Source organism: Rhinolophus sinicus, linkage group LG05 (genome assembly GCF_036562045.2).
Source record: "Rhinolophus sinicus isolate RSC01 linkage group LG05, ASM3656204v1, whole genome shotgun sequence".
Lineage (NCBI taxonomy): Eukaryota > Metazoa > Chordata > Mammalia > Chiroptera > Rhinolophidae > Rhinolophus > Rhinolophus sinicus.
The window spans coordinates 149,334,486-149,352,384 of NC_133755.1; the positions used below are offsets into that span (position 1 = coordinate 149,334,486).

At 34.5% G+C, this 17,899-nt stretch overlaps 1 protein-coding gene across 20 annotated transcripts in view; it reads right to left on the reverse strand.

Annotated features, from left to right (window-relative positions):
- The window catches only part of TRDN (triadin), a 339,477-nt gene extending 323,620 nt beyond the window's left edge, over positions 1–15,857 (reverse strand). For 14 of the 20 annotated variants that reach the window (XM_074333523.1, XM_074333522.1, XM_074333516.1 and 11 more), the window contains exon 1: positions 15,581–15,855. In XM_074333523.1, the coding sequence (XP_074189624.1) occupies positions 15,581–15,602 (22 nt within the window). In that variant the 5' untranslated portion in view covers positions 15,603–15,855. Of the gene's footprint in view, positions 1–15,580 lie in introns of all 20 variants that reach the window. The other 6 variants (XM_074333529.1, XM_074333528.1, XM_074333521.1 and 3 more) reach the window with 3 other exon arrangements.
- Between the last annotated feature and the right edge of the window lie 2,042 nt (positions 15,858–17,899).

Here is a 17,899-nt window from a genome sequence, read left to right on the forward strand (position 1 = left end):
TTGAACAGCAAACAAAGTGATCACACATCTTTCACCTACCTCAAATAGATCATGTTTACTTGACATGACTGTGGGTTTCATGAAATTAATCTCTGACCTGATTTTTTAAAACTACAGCAGTGTCAGCTTTCTATTAATAGGCTCTTATCCAGTAGAAAACGTACATTGCTTCCTGGTGTGTGCAAACCTAGGAAGGTGAAGGATACCCATTCCATAGAAGGGCAAGTGTCCTGGTTTAAGAACTAAGGGAGCCTTTTAAAGTTCATTTTATGATCATCTAAACAGTGTGGACAATATGTATTAGATATTGTGCTTAGGTGACTAAATATATATACAAATGCTACTGATTATAAAACAAGTCACAATTCATGTTTCAGAAATGCTCATATAATTGAATGGAAACAGATCAATCGTAGAGATATTAAGAAGGAATAAATATTACACAAACTATAATGTTCTTTCCTAAGATCTGCAATTATCCATTGGTGGAAATACAAAACAAAATGAAGTGTCTCTCTAACTTTGCTGATTCTTAAGGGAGAAATCTCACTAGAAAACTCTATTTTTGGAAGTAAAATCAGCATATGTTTTTACAGAAAGAATAAGCTACTCATTAATCCACTATTAATTGTTCCAATAATGAGCTCTGTGACCTTAAAAACTGACTGCTTTTTAGCTTCGGGTCGTATATAGAAAGGAGACCTATTCATTTTATTTAAAAAGTGATTTAGGTAAAAATATTTCATGGAAATAAATTTGCAATTCTTCTATGTCAATTTTATATGATCCTTCTCAAAATTTGACTCTTGGTACATAAAAGAGATTTACAGTAATCAGACACTGGTATATTAGGTTTCTACTACTGCCATAAAAAAATTACCACAAACTCGATGGCTTAAAATAACACAAATTATCTTACAGTTCTGTAACTCAGAAGTCCAACATATGTTTCCAGGGACTAAAATCAAGATGTCTTCAGGGCTACATTCCTTTATGGAAGCTCTAGGGGAGAATTGGTCTCCTTACTCTTCCCAGCTTCTACAAGCTACCGTGTTCTTTGATTCATGGCCTCTCCCTCCATCTTTAAAGCAGTAATGCCTGGTCAAGTCCTGGCATCACATCTCCCTCTGACCACAGCCAGGAAGGTTCTCCACTTTTATGAATTTATTTGATTAGAGTCAGATAATCCAGGATAATCTAGCCCCAGGTCCTTTATATAATCACACCTGAAAATTCCTTTTTGGTATGGAAGATAAGGTATTCACAGGTTCTGGGGATTAGGGCATGGATATATTTGGGGGCCATTATTATGCATACCATGACTAATATTTTCTCTACTCTTTGTCAATAGATATTACATGAACATTCCTCCATGCAGTGTGGCTTAGGCTTGCTCAATAGGGCAACGTATTATGTGGGGGGGGGATCTTACATATTGAAAGTGAAAGTTTCTTCAATTCCCTGGCCTGCAACCAGGGCATCATTTAAGATATATATATATATATGGCACCAGATTCTCAATTACCACCCCTCTTGAGAATTGAGAATCTGCTGCAATAAGTCTATTGACCACAGGAATTTCTCCTTCATCTCCTCCTCCTCTTCCTCCTCCTCCTTCTCTTCCTTTTCTTTCTCTCTCCTTCTTGTTCTTTTCTCCTTCTCTTTCTCCTGCCCCTCCCCATTCTCCTCTTCCTCCTCCTCCTCTTTCTCCTTCCCTCTTCTTTCTTTTTCCTTTTCTTCATGAACATATCTCTAGTAACTAGAACCCTTTATTATAACAGTTAACATTCCTTATATATTTTTGAATGAATAAAGGGATACATATGTGTATAAATGAATGATAAAGTCTGAGAGATATAACAATTGTACAATCGTCTAACATCATGTTGCATCTGGTTAAAGCAAGTGTACTCTGAGTAAGTTACCATTATTTCATGGTTTCTATACCATTATAGGTTTAATTTGGTAGTCATATGCAAGATGAGTTAGAGGTCAGGGAATTACATACATGCTTACGTAGTATATCATTTATCTGTTGCTGCATCACAAAACTTAATGGCTTAAAACAATTGTGATTATTAATTTTGCTCAGAAACATGCAATTTGATTAGAGTTCAGCAGGTATGGCTTATCTCTGTTCCACAAGTATTACCTAGAGTGGCTCACCTGGGGATGGGAGGATCAATTTTCAAGATGGCTCACTCAAATGGGAGGAGAGTTGGTGCTGGCTATTGACTGGAAACTCAGCTGGGTTTATTGACCTACAGCTTTTTCTTTGTATTTTGGGCCTCTGCAGGATGCTTAAACTTTTTTACAGTATGGTTTAAAAGTAAATATCCCAAGAGGACAAGATAGACATGCCCGGCATTTTTAGGATCTACGCTTAGAAGTCATATAGCATCATTTTTTATTGTGTTTTATTTGTTGAGGCTGTCACACAGGTCTACCTGGGTTCAAGAAGAAGGAAAATAGACAACACTTCCCAGTGGAAAAAGAGTCAAGGTCACATTAAAAGAACAACATGTGTGGTGGGAAATATTGCTGCTGACACTTGTGAAAAATACAATGTGCTACATAAAAGGATCCAAATATGAAATTATGGGAGTTTAAATTAAAGCAAGAACAGTGGGAATAAAGAGGAAAAGATACAATCAAGAAATGAGAACTCATTAAAAGGGATCAAATATATGGTGATGGAAGGAGAACTGACTCTGGGTGGTGAACACACAATGTGATATAGAGATGATGTATTACAGATTGTACACCTGAAATCTATGTAATTTTACTAACCATTGTCACCCAATAAACTTAAATTATTTAAAAAAAAAAAAAGAAAGAAAGAAAGAAGGAAAAAAAATGTACTAAAATGCCAACAGTCTTATCAGGCAAAAAAAAAAAAAAAAAGAAAAATCCAAAAGGTTAGAGATTGAGCAAATGGGAAAAAGACAAAACTCTGTAGGGTCAGAGTAATAGCTGATTCAGAACATTTTAACAAGTTTCAGTATGCACAGTTTGAGCTGTTGGCCTCCATACACCTTTACTTTCTTCCAGGTAAACAGTTCTAACTTTCTTTGATTTTTTTTTTTTCTCCATCTCTATTCTTCAGATTTACTTTGCCCATGAAAAGAACCTTATATTGCACATGAACATAAATTTGTCATTAAAAAATCCTCAATTATCGTATATTAATTTTGAGGCATTATATTATATGTATGATTTGGATATTTACTCCTAATATAATTGAAAGTAGTGATATTATTAAAACTCTATATTTAATTAACTATAGTGGTAGTTCTCAAACTTTAGTGTATGTTAGAATCATCTGAAAGGAGTATTAAAAAAACAGATTGCTAGGCCTCTCTCTTATAGTTTAATATTCAGAAAGTCTGAGGTGTATCTTAATTAGTAACCTAATTAAAAAAGTAAAACTTTCTAACAAGTTCCCAGATGATGCTGATGCTATGAAAGCTTACATGCATTCATACATTTTGACCCAAAATGAATTAAAATTAAAAATTGAACAAAAAATTGCCTATTGTACTCAAAACCTTCATAAATTTTTACAAATAGAGTTGTTTTCACTTTCACTTTTAGAGATAACAAAACATAAGGGGATAAAAATTCTCTCTTAACCCTTCTTTCCTCACCCACTGAGGTAGTTTGGCTTTCCACACTAATGAAAACTGTTTCCATTAAATTGGAAATTGGATCATTTTTGAGAATTTTAGCTGGAAAAATAAACATGAAGTAGATAAAGGTATCTTTCTTAAAAGGGCTCCTTTTAAAAAGAGGAGGTCCTGATCTAAAAGCAGAAAGAGTGGAACTGGAAAGTTAAGTAAGTCTGGCCTGAAGATGAATAATAGCAATATTCTAATAAATGTCATTAAAGTCTAATTAAATATTGTGTCCATTGAATAGGAATTACCAGGAATCCTAGATAAAGGGACCCCAACCCACAAGAATTTAGCCATACTCTCCAGATACAGAATCTGGTGAGGATGTGTATTTTAGTCATCAGATAGATGTTTTCTATATTAGTATAAACTCTGTGAAACAAGGACTGTTTTTTTGTTGTTGTTGTTTTTTGTTGATACTGGCCAAGCTGCAAGCACAATGACTGGCAATGAGAAGGCATGATACTCAGTAAATATTTGTTGAATAACCTCTTTTTTATTCCGGGTTGTGCAGGTCTAAATGTTAGTTTCTGAGTGGCTGCCTACTGTCTCAGATAGAGGTCACTACATAACGGGGATTCCTTCTTTGTCTCTAAGAAGTCCTTACTATTCTATTTGTTTTCTCCCTGCTTCCCCAAATACCCATTTTATATATCTCAGGGGGCTAGATTGATTTCTTCTGAAAAATAAGCTGGGGCATTTCTAGTAGGTAACCACGGAGGTCAGCTTTTCTCCATGTTTCTTAATTAGATTTGAAGGAAAATATACATACTATCCAATTTGATTCAACAAAGTGAGTTCTCCATGCTGAATGCACCTTTTTATCACAGAACATAGTGCCATGAAATAAATCTACATTGATGACAGAACAATAAAATATTAAACTAAAAGGAAGAGGAATGATCATAGCAGTGTGTTCATAATAGATTCCCAATTTTAAAAAATTCCAATGAATAAATAAATTTTGACATTCATACAATGAAATACTGTTCAGTAAGAAAAATAACAAACTACGGCTATATACAACGAAATAGATGAATCTTACAGTGTTGAATTAATGCAGCAAGACATAACATAATACATGCTTGTGGTTCTATTTATATAAACAACAAACTTAGCAGAACTATATTCCATTGTTTGTAGATGTGGAGGCCATAAAACTATAAAGAAAAGGAAGATGATTGTTATTTTTTAAAAAGTCAGAATATTGTTTCATGCTGGAGAAAAATTGGAGAAACAGGAATCTTGATTGGGAAGCAAAACCAAAATGAGAGTCAGTTAGTAGGTGGGGAGATGAAAATATGCTTCAAAGGTGATGAAAATATTGGTTCCTGATCTGGGTATTGGTTATGTGGATGTCAACTCCATTACTGTTTAGTAAATGATATATATATATATTTATATATCATTTATGCAGCTTTCAGTGCCAATACTTTATAAAAATAATTTTAAAGAAAAAATTCAAAACCTTTTAAAAGCTGTGGACTCATAATAGTTCTTGTAACACTGAACTGATAAGCTGGTTGGTTTCTTGAAAACCAAGTGGGACAGTACTATTCAAAAATTGCCACAATTATCTAGTTCATTTTTCACTTAGAATTCTTAGGCATTTTAGCTTCTAAATAGGTCAGTGTAACCTAACGAACTAATTTTAAGTGACTTCCTACATGATTAGAAAACACATTTGTTATTTTGGTAGTGATGCAAAGGATTAAAAAAAAATTGGAGATACTCTAAGCAGACATGTAGAGTTCAACATGTTGTGATATGGTGTGACTATCAAGTAAATGTAATCCACCCCCAAGTTTATTACTTAGATTCTGTAAAACTATATGAGGTAATTTTGCAGAGTCCTGCCTTTCAGTTTATTCATCAGAGCTGCTTCCACCTGTGCCTCTCCTCAAATTATGCTGTCACTTCTCAACTCATTAGCTCAAGGACACAGAAAATAAGCCATCACCTTTCACTGATTTTTCTCAAGGGGAGAGATCCTGTCATTCTGTTTAGCTTGTGAACTCTTTGTCCTATACTTCCTATATTTCATCTTTTCTTCTTTCTACTGTAGATTTAAAAATACCAAATCAAGACAGCCAAATATAATTATATTTTAGCAAGGATTTCACTCTATCCCTCATAACTTTCTAATCATTGAACTAGATGGCTATACTTAGTATACTAACTCGTAGTTGGTAACTGACTGGAAGATATTGGTGGACCTTCCTACCAATCCAAATACCCTCTAGTAACCTAAAAAGAACCTTTTCTGTAAAATTAGAAGATAACTAAGCCAGGAGTTTCTCATAGTTCAGCATCTTGATCCTATATCTTTCATGACCATTAGCACTATGTGAACCTTTGTCTTAGGTTCTTATTGGTTGTTAACCAGGGTGTGGTTTAGAATCCCTATAGGAAAATACCTGGGTTTGTTTGTGGAGTCAAAATTATGGTAAGGGGTGCTACTGTGTGCTAATTATCCTGCAAAGTCTGGGAAAGACCTTTCAGACAAATTACCCTATCCAAATGCCGATAGAATATGTCTCCTCCATTTCTGATTCCCCAGCATAAAGCTTGAAGCCAAGATTTAGTGAAAATATAATAAATAATCATTTGTTAAATAAATTAACCTGGGACTTTTAGGATCTAAATTGATAAAATGTAATTCTTTGCTTTTCCTTTATGTCCCTGTTCTTTCAGTTAGAAACATCCTTCAAGTTTAAACTTAAGTTCTACTCCATTATAAGAGTCTCTGGGCAATGAAGTTCATCTATTTTTCCATTTTCTCAGATTTCTCTGATAATCATATCTCATAACACTTAATTTATTTGTTATATATTAATTCATTTTTAGTTGTTTCATATGAGTAAATGTTGTCTACTTTAGAGCTGAGTGATGAGAAACCAAAGAATCTATCTCACAATTTTTACACGTAATTTTATCTGTAGTTATTTTAGGAAACTTTGAACGTCTTAGGAAACAGCCTTTTGCATTACAGCTATTCATACAATGATTTCATTTCTCCTTGAGTGCTACATTTATAGATGTTTCACATTTCATTCTCGGACTTAACACAATTACTGGCAAAAGAACATACTCCAAATATATACAAGTAAGTATTTATTACGTGAATGAATATCTTTCAGGGTGTCAGCAGTTTTGCCCTTCTCCATCAACAGGTGAATGACAGAGTGATGGGACAAAGATAAGATACCATGATATAAAACACCTGGGTATTGAGAGCCTATGTTACTCAAAAACAGGGGCCCAGACTAGATGACGGTTATAATGATTCATTCTAGACAAGACCTACAAAACATTTCAAATGCAGAGACAGAGTAGTTAAAGCAGGTCTCCGGCAACTGTCAAAATTATTATTTCTGATACAACTCTTCCAGTCACTATGAACAAAGTCTCTAGAGGAGTCTGCTGACTTATTGCTTTAATCTAGTTATTTCTGCTCTCCTCGGTACTTCTTTGTTTAATCTTCTGAGCCTTAGAATAAGCACCATGTCTCTTCAGCCTTTCCTTGATAAAGGCCTTTCCCTAGCATCTAGAAAACCCTCTTGTCTTGCTCCAATGCTTATTGCATCGCGTTTATAGGATGTCTTTACAAGACCACTGGCCCATAGTAATACAGTAACAACAGTGACCATAGAATTCGTTTTTTTACTTAACAGTGGATTTCTCATTATTAACCTGAAGAAACTTATTTAGTGTGTACCTGTCTGACAGTTAGTATTAATATTATTTCATCATGTTTCATGAATTGGAAATGGTGCTCCATAAATACAAACTAAGGTTAAACTAGAGTATTTGGGTATAAAAGGCAGCAATGGAAATACAAATAGTGGGAGAACCCTCATGTAGGAGGAAACAAAACTAGAAATCATAATAAACAACTATTTCAAAATAAATCAAGAACATAAGACATTCAACCTTTGCAATATTGCAGCAATATGTTGTCTTAACAAAAATAAAGTATTTCAACCAGGGCTTTTACCCAATTTCTGAGCTACGTAACTCTGTACCTTGGCCATCCTAGGGCTTCATCCTATAGACCACTAATTCTTACCTACTACCTATCTCTTTTTCCTTTACCTCTACATTGATCAAACCTACTCTGGATCTCCTTAATCTTTGGCAAGCCATTTCACCTTCTCACCAATGGAAAGTGCACTGCAAATTATCAGAATCAAGAATAGGGCACTTTTTTTTTATCATTCCAAAGTTATTTTCAGCAAGTTTCAACGTGTTCACTAATCATAAGATTTATGAACGATAGCATGACTTTGTTCAACTAAATTAAATACCCATCATTTATAAATCCAACTGGAGTCATGTTTTTAAATCTGTCCACTCTTCATTTTCCTGATCTTTTTTTTTTTGCTTTATCTTGCTTGTTTTTCAATCTACTACATTAGAGTCAGGGACCTTGCATTAATCATCTTAATGCCCCCACTATCTGGCATCCAGCCTGGTACCTAATAGTGCTAAAATATTGACTACAACTGAGCCTCTAACAGGACCTACTGCTTTATAAATCTACTTGTAGGTCGGTTATTAATACCAGAGTCTAAAATGTTGTTACATTTCAAATGAATGTATTTTGCGTCTTTGCTTTTCTCTAAATGCAATGCCTAATATTTCTGTGGAATTAAATTCACAAACTTGGTGTTTTACCATACTATGGTAACTTTAGATTTACAGTACACTCTTATTCCCTTAGGAAATTATACATAAGTTAAATAAGAATAAACAGAGACAAAAACAATAGCTCCAGTACTGAATGTCAAAGAAGTGTTACTTGATATTTACCCACTTTGTTCTGACATTATGTCAAGTATCTAACACAGAAAATTATTTTAATTGTGTGATGATTTTGTTTTAAAAGGCAAAAATAAATTTTTAGGGAAACCTTGCTAACAATGTATTTTGAAAACATACATAAATGGAAACTGATTCTCTCACATCCACATGCTCACCAATGTGCGAGGACCTCCTTAAACTAACTTTTAAATATTAAGATCTCTTTCTTTCTTTTGTTTTTCTGAGCATTTCAGTAACATGTCAGGGAGAAGAGAATGATGCAGCAAATGCGTAGTGAGGATAAAACCAGTGTATGACGACGAGGTCTGGCCTCATGCTGTCTGAATAAAACCAAGTGTCCCCTGTAAAAAGCTGGCTGCTTAATATAAATTATCTTTCTTAAATTATCTTCTTCTGGGTTAAAAGATTGTATCTTTAACTTATTTAAGTGAAGACCATATGCCCCAGTCACAGATACCAAATTAGAAAATATCTAAACCACACATATTTAAATGTAATAGTTAAGTATATTATAACTGAAATGGACTCTGTAATTTATGAGGAAACAGGGTTTTTACATACCAAAGGATCTCTCACAATCATAAATTCTATGTGCCTTTGACAGCTTGCTTTGGCCCAGAGATATGGAGAAGTTTGATGTTTAGAGAGCATAACTTGTACAGAGAGGAGAACTTTATTCATTTTATATATATATATATATATATATATATATATATATATATATATATACCAACAATATTCTCTTTAACATCCTTTAAAGATGAAAAAAACTATAATTTTGGACTAGGAAGTTAGTTCTATCTATCTCTGAAAAACCCTTACTTGGGGCAATACATGTTTATGTGACACTCAAATAGTCACTTCCTATCAGAAACCATGCATGGCACTCATATTGTCCAGGGGAGAACAAAAAACTTAACTTTGACAGATCTTCCTAGAACTCTAAGTTGAACAGAAACTAAAGTCCATAAACTTGGAATTATTGTATGATATTAATGCATAGTTACCAGATAAAGGTTGTCCTCTAATTTGCAATTTTTAAACTGTTACTTTAGATAATATGCATTTTTACGTATATTAAGTGTGTCCCCAAAGGGTTTCTTTTAATTTGAAGGAATAAAAGACAATATTGTTTTCAACTCCTTTACTGCAAAACCAAAAGCTTAACTGGAAAATCATAACCATCTATGCATTCTCTTTTCAAATTGATATATTCAACCCAAAGGTCAATGTAGACGATTTTAAAATTGCTTAGTTGCACCATTTTATGTTTCTCTCATATTAAATATTGTTAACTGATTAAAAATTAATGCAAACAGCATTGGAGATTTTAAGTCTCTAGGCATTCCTAAGCCCTTTGAATAGCTGAATAGCCTCCATTCATTTTACATTGTAAAAGGATCATGATTTTTAAATTACAGTCACAATGATGACCAAAAATAAGTAGGAAAAAAATGAGAAGCATTTAAGCTGTCAAATAAAACATTTCCCACAGGTACTGTGTGCTAAAGGTTTGTTGTGGGGGAATGGGGGAAGGGGAGCGTCACTATTACAGATAACAAAAGCTACAACAAAAAGCTTCTTAATGGAACCCAGATAGAACTGACACTACAAAGACACATTTTCTGTGCACTTTCACTGCAGATTTTGCATCATGCATACTTTGCACAATTAAAAACAAACAAACAAACAAAAAACCCTTAATTTGCCAATTAGCACAATCTTGTAAAAGTTAAAAACAAATATATCTGGCTATATTATTCACACTTAACAAAGATTCATCCACTACTTCATGACCCCTCCTATAAGGCCCCCTCATCGTCCCCAGACCACCTACGTAATGGTGAAGTAGTGGAGCTAATGTTTGAACCTGGTTTCTGACTCGAAACCTCACAGACTTTCCACTCTATCACAGTGGTTTTAATTATTTTAACGCTGCCTTCTCTCAACTCTGCATTACTTTTCTCTCCTATTTTCAATGAACTATAGAGCCCATTGGTTTTCAAAATCTGCTTTTCTTCTCTTTTTTTCTAAATTCAACTTGAGCAGTAAAGAGGATCAAGAAGCATTAAAGTCAGACTGATTCGGTTTATGTGATATCTGTCTTCCAGCCTTTCAAGGTTTCTGTGATTTTTAAGAGAGATATTCGTGTAAGACCTTAGTACTTAATACCCTGTAAATATACATGATGTTCCTAACCACTGCATTTTGGGGAATTATTTTTCCTTGCATGATATTGACTCCTTAGGTTTTGGACTTCTCAGGTTTTCACATGGATCATCTCAAAATGATCTGCTACTAATTAATGTCTTTAAAGTCACTAATGATTTTGAGAAATGATATGAAACTAACCTGCAGATTCCCACATTATAACGAATATATTTAAAAATCATTATTTCCTCATCTACTGTTACACTGTAATGTACATTTCTGGGCCCCTCTGTGTCTAATACCAACGGCAACAGAGTATTCAATATAGACAGTAACTTGCACTTAACAAATAAATTTGGTGGTCAGTGGATTCACTGACCTATATACCCAGGGTGCCAAAAAAATATGTACAAGTGGACACTTTGGTCAATGTTGCTCAAGAAGTAGTTCGCCATAATCAGAATTTTCTGGATGCTGATGGTAACCACTTTGAGCACCTCTTGTAATTGCAGAAGTCAAACGTGACTTGTATTCATTGTTTGCTATTGGTATATGTTGAGTATTACAATTTTAATAATTTTTTCCTTTCTTAAAATGTGTATACTTTTTTTGGCACCCTCTATATTACAAAAAATAAATTATTAAAATAATTTACTAAAAACATCAGCTTTATTCTTTTTATCTAACTATTAAGGAGAGGCTTGAAAATTCACAAAAGCAGACTGAATACTGAATATTATAATGAAACCCCACATACTTATCACCAACCCCACTACAATTAACTCATGGCTAACCCTAAACTACCACACTCCATCTACATTTCCTCTCTAGGTATTATTTAGAAGCAAATTTCAAACATTGTATCATTTCATCCATTTGTATTTTAAAATGTGTTCCTAGAACTACAAATCATTTTCTATATGTGGTTTATTGCTTTTTCTGACTAGGAGAACATAACCCAGAAGTAATTAGAGTTTGACCCTGGAACTTCATTCTCTTCCGCCTCCTCCCACCCACAAATCATCTCCACTTAGTCCAGAGTATCTACTCTTGCTTTGGGCAAGATAAATATAGAAGTGAAAGTCAGAGCTCCTCCTTCTCTTAATTTAATACCTGTTGTTTTTGATGGTATAACTTGTGCACATAGTTGTTAAGTAGTCTGGCTGTGAATTCTTGATCTTTTTATTTATTTTTTCTGAAAACAATAGTGGGTACTCATATGCTATAGATTTCTGTCAAAGCAGTGCATTGTGTAAAATAAAAACTGACCATTTTTGCTTTAAATTTTGAAATTGAATCCTCTCATAGGTTTGTTGCAGAAGCAATGATGTGATTGAACTAATAGTAAGGAAAGAATTCCATGCCGAATACAATGACCTTTCTCCTGAATTCTGCAGTTATGTAATATTAATAGTTTAGAAGTTGAGTTTGACATAACTTCTAACTTTTTAAAATAATAATTTTCCTCAACTAAGTGTTTTAGTAATGCTAACTTATTCACATATATAGGATTTCACCAACTGGAATCTATTACATAAATGTTTTATTTACTGATATTTGGAGGTCATTAGACCCAGAGAACACAATTATATAAATGTTAGTGTAAAGCATAGTTTAACTGTAGATTAGTTAACGCAATTTGAAAATATTACATATTTTATCAACTTTTTAAAAACGTCCCATCATTTTAACAAAGCTATTAAGATTCAACTTCATTTATCAAATTATCAGAAAGGTATTTTTGCATAGTGATATATGCTTTCAAATAGATGCTGACATTGGTAATTGAACATTCATATGAACCTCAGAAGGGGGAGCTAACTTTGGCATTAATTTAGGAATAATTGAGCCTCTGAAAAGAGGGTAGATGGCTATTTATAGTCTTAAACCTTAGTGCTATTTGAGTGAACCAGTCTGTGGCCAGCTCTAAACTACCCAATGTAACATGGGCCAAACCAGAACAGGGGCCTACTATAGGCTCCCATTAACCTCTGAATTGATACCAAGCTATTAGTCTCATACAACAGGAGGAAGTATTCAACATGACTCTGGGATCTGAAATATGGGTGTGAATCCTAGCTACGCCTTATACAGCTGTGTGAATTCAGGCAAATTCCTAACCTCTCTAAACCTCTGGTTCTAGTCTATAAATAGAAATAATTTATCTATCTCATTTGGTTGTTCTGAGGATTAAATGATCATATAATAAGGTTAATACAGGCTTGACATTTAATGTCTTCTGAATCAATGTGAATTGTTATTATCATTGTCACTATAATTATCTTTATTCATTTATTATGGCGAGAATCAAAAGATGTTGTTTCCCTAAAATGCTTTCGGGTTCAACTTTGTCCTAGTTTTAGCTAATCTATTGCTCTGTATCTAAAAAAAAATTCCATATCTTGAATTACTTCCTTTCTTTTGTCAGGTGAAGTAATCCAGCTTGGAACATGCCATGGAAATCTATGAGAAGAACTTGGTAAGCTTTAGGGACATGCCCTGCGTTGTGGTTTAATAAGCACCGGGATAAACCAGAGGAGACATGATTTGTATCCTCAGACCTCCCTGAACTATTGATGACCATAGGAGAGTCATATAACCTGTGAGCCTCAGAAATTGAGGTGATGACAGTGGGCTAGAACTCTCTAAGGAGGTACATTAGCTCTATCTAAGGTGTTTGCTTGTTTTGTGATTAATGGATGGGAAGAGTAACCAGTGGATGTCATAAGGCTACTAAAGCAGTACTTACATTTCAGTAATGTGTCCAAAATGGTGGGAAAAGAAATACAGCAGATGTGAGGAAAGGCTATTCCAGGAGGTACTAAGGTTGCATACAAAAATATACTTCTAATAAAAGACTGAAATAAGTCTATTGTAGATGGGACATAAAAAGTTAGAATCATGAAAAAAAAAAGAAAAAAAAATGTATAGTAGAGCAGCGTGTAAGAAACCTTAGATAACCATCAGGAATGAGTATGGTAGTACTAACCTTAAAAGTTAAGCTCATATGAGTTGGCACTCTAATTTTCATTTCAGAAATATGATTAATAAATCATCCCAGAAAAGGATAAAAGCACATAATTGAGATTCAGATGACATAGATCCTATGAACTGTTCAGGCCAGAGAGTAGGAAATGACCATCACACAGGAACTAGGTGGTGTTTTTACATCTTTAATTTACTTCTAATTCAATGATTTTTTATGGGTGACTCCAGGAGGTGTTCCAAGAACACTTTAAACTGTCCCAGGGGGATAACACAGAAACAAAACTTCTATTTTATATTCAGGAATTCTCCTGTGAAATGTTTTATGAATTAAGTGCGAAAGTCTGCAGAGCATAATCTACAGACACGCCAATAATGGTTTGGCCAAGTGACCTCTGGAATCAGCTGGCAGTCCATGTCCTGTGCAGAGTTAGGGAAATATATTCACAGGTATCGTAATCACTTGTACAGGGTAAGCAAGACAGTGCTCTTTAAGATAAACGGAAGGCTATGTGACTCAGAAGATCTAAGAAATAGGAAAAATGCTATTTATAATTAGTTAGCAAATTCTCAACTATAATTGGTGAAGAATAAACCTGATACCCTCTTACAGAAAAGAAAAAAATGCAAACTAGATTTAAGGGAGCTAGCTCCTAATCTTGGTGGTACTGGGGTCTTGAGCAAGTCACCGAATATCTGAGCTACAGTTTCTACTTCTGCAAAATGGAGATAATAATGCCAACTTAACTGGGTTGTGTGAGGTTTCAATAAGTAAACACACATAAAGTCCTGAGCAAAACACCTGATATACATAGAAATCTCTCAGTAATTGTTTTTGTTAATTTGGTTGTCTGACTAAATTTCTCAATGCAAGGTACAAGGAAAACATTTATCCTTATAAAGCTAGAAAAATCTCCAACTCTGAAATCACTGTGTATCTATATTGTTGTCTGCCCAAAGAGCCAAAAGCACATGTTCTATTTTTCAGTTGTCTGATTAAAAACAAACCAGCATCCAACTTGGAAGCTGTCAAGAGCACCACCTGTCTGATTTTCTTACAGCTGTCAGAAGCAAATTTTAGATCCACCTCCCAAATTTTACCGCGGCTAGAACTGGATTATGTCTGTATTCAATATGCTTTAGTTGTTTTAAAGGGATATATTTTACATGTGTTGCATAAAACAATTGCTAGCATGGTCACATAATGTAAATTATATGCTTTTGCTTAGAGCATGTACCTTTTCAGAATAAGCATTGAAAAAGAAAATTTTAGTTTACGATAAAGATAGAATTAATCATTTAGGGGGAAAAGAGATGTGCCTACGTAAAAAGAAATCAGAATTTGGCCACTTACAAATTTCTGTACTTTAAAAATCATATTGACCTATAGTGATTTTGTGCAATTTCAAACCTTGTCTCTGAATATCCACCGATAGTAAAATACATACAAATTTTGAGGGAGCGCTTATGTCTCTAATTGTATAAAAATCACTTAAGATCTCCATTTTGAAATATCATGAGGCAAAAATGCTCAAAATCATTTTTCTAAGTTTAAACATTAAATGCAACATTTTAACTTCATCATGGTCTCCTCTTTGCTAGCCGTGTATTTTTGCTAGGTAAGATATCGGCCATGTTACATGACCATAGCTATTTATAGAGGTGTGGGTGACACTAGTAACCAGCGGGGCCTTTGGCACAGCAAAGAAGTTTCCACATGCAAAATTTCAGAGAAACCTCTTCTCACTCCCCCAACACACAGATCTGTCAGCCTCTCAGCTCCCAAATCCCCTTCTCTGATTCCGTACACAATCATTGATCAAGAAAATTACCCTAAAAGGAACATTTTAAGTCGACACATTGACTGTCAATGTGCCTGTCAATTTCCACCTTTTTTTTTGTTTTTATTTTTTCTAGTTGATACTATTGGAAAATGGTAGCAATACCTTCAGCAGTGATCTCAGTCATGGTGGTTGGAGAAAGGAAAAGGCAGACAAAAAGTTCCAGTCAAGCAGCACTTTGCAGAATACTTTAGGATTCGAGAACTCTGATGGGGGGTTCTAGATGAAAACGTGAGGGCTCTTCGTTTTCCTGGTTGTTTCTGCTGCTCCTTTGTTGTCTTGTTGAACTTTGTCTCTTCTCTGCAGAGTTCTCCCCCTGGAAACAACCTGAGCCCTTTCCAAGCAGCACTTGTGGCTCAGGCAAAAGTATCAGCTTCGAATAAAAATAGCCTCATCTCCCTAGGACTCTTCAGCACTTTTTTTTTCCCTTGGCACTCTAGGGGAACACACACACACACACACACACACACACACACACACACACACACACACACACAGCCCTCCAGCCCCAAAGACAGATAGGCAAAAAAAAAAAAAAAAAAGGCAAAAGAACTAAAAAGTACTGTCTAAGCCCCCGCAGTTTTCCGAAGATAATTACAGATCTTGGGGTCTATGTCAGAAAACATGAAATAAAGAGTTGAAAGTAATCTTATCCATGATAACTCAGATTTATTCTTAGTGCTCTTACTGCTCAGAACATTCCTCTTACCCTTATTTGGTGTGGGGAGGGTCCTGCAATGTCTATCAGAGGCAAAAGGTGGAGGTAGTCTCAAATTATTTTCTCCAAATTGATTCCCTACGAGTCTAAATCTGCTTAGCAAGTGTAATTAGTTATATAGGGCTACAATTAAAGTTGCATCTATTAAATCCTGAAGCTTCCATGTAGAGGATTAAGATTTTCCAAACACTGGCCAATATGAAATATATAATTTCAAATTATAGTCACACTGGACAACAGATGAGTTACTAGTTTTTTCATTCTCTTTAATAACTTATTAGAAATAAAATACCTGAATTTATTTATTCAATACAAGAAAGGGAAGTCAACACAAAGTTTAGAGATCTAGAGCCCACATTTTAATAACCGATTTCAGCTTTTCCCTTCCTCAACTTCAAAAATAAGTAAGTAAAAAAGGATCATAGCATCTAACAATTAGCCAAATTGGCTGATTAGCATTTCACCTTCCCAGTCCTAGCTAGGTGTTAATGAGCAGAGACATATTCAATATTTGGTGGTTGAAGGAGAAGGAGAATCAAAGGGCATTAATAATCACAAATTCTAGCCAATCTGAATAATCAAGGGCTGACTGCTTATCTTTTATTTTATTCTCATATCCAACCTAACAAATGTTTGTAGTTTAAGCTTTTAGCCTAGACTTGCTGTCTTTGGTTGTCAGAACCTCTTGAATTAGTATGGAACTTCACAGAGATAATAAAGCAAACTTACATACTTATTTTAATATTTAAAACTCCCAAGAGTGCACACAGCTATTTCCATAGACAGTGACCTCCTCCATTTCACCAGTTGGTTATTTGCTGCCCCAACCCCTTGGGGCAGCAAATAGGAAGTGTTCATACGCCAGCTGAATAAATAGGTTACTAAATAAACAGTCTTAGTTTACAAAATAGGAAATAATTCCAGGTAATGAAATTTTGTAAAAGATCCTACACCTAGGACTAGGCTTACAGGCTTTTGACTACAAGTCAGACACCCTTCCCTGGAGGTGACACTTTGCTGAAGACATTACCAATTACAGGTAAAGGGGATCCTTACAAATTAGGTCTACCAGCCAAGGGAAAGATGCAAACTCCTCACAGCACCCTCCTGGAGCACTGGGTTGGTGTCTACTTTCTAAGGGGGGGGGGGGAGGAGGTTAATCTAAAAGCAGAACTTTCCTCATTGCCCCCCAAAGACATCTTCATTCAATAACACCAGTGCTTCCAGTTTTAATAAAAGATAGTTCTTTCTATCTCCATTTGTCAGAAACTTTCAGAGTCTTTCACTATAGTTAACTAAAGAATTAATAATTCTTTATGTAACTCATTAAGAACTTACATGGGTCAAGGGCCTAAATAAAATTAGCCAACTCAAAGGGGGGAAAAAAACCCATAATCTCAAACTCTTATTTAATGAAAGTTGAAAGAAGACTATAGAGCAAGAATACTAAGTTTCCAGTGTTCAATATTACTCTTAAATTCCCAATCATTAATTTCATGTATATATACTAGAAGGAAACAGAAGAGTAAAACATATTCTAGCCAGTAAACATATTTTCAGGATAAGTTTCTTAAACGCATCTGTTGAATGGATTGATTAATCTTAGTAGATATTAAGAAATCATTATATTTCTCATTTTAAAAGTTATTAGAACTCTTTCAAATTATTTTAAACCCAATTCATGAGATGTATCCTTGAGTTTCAAA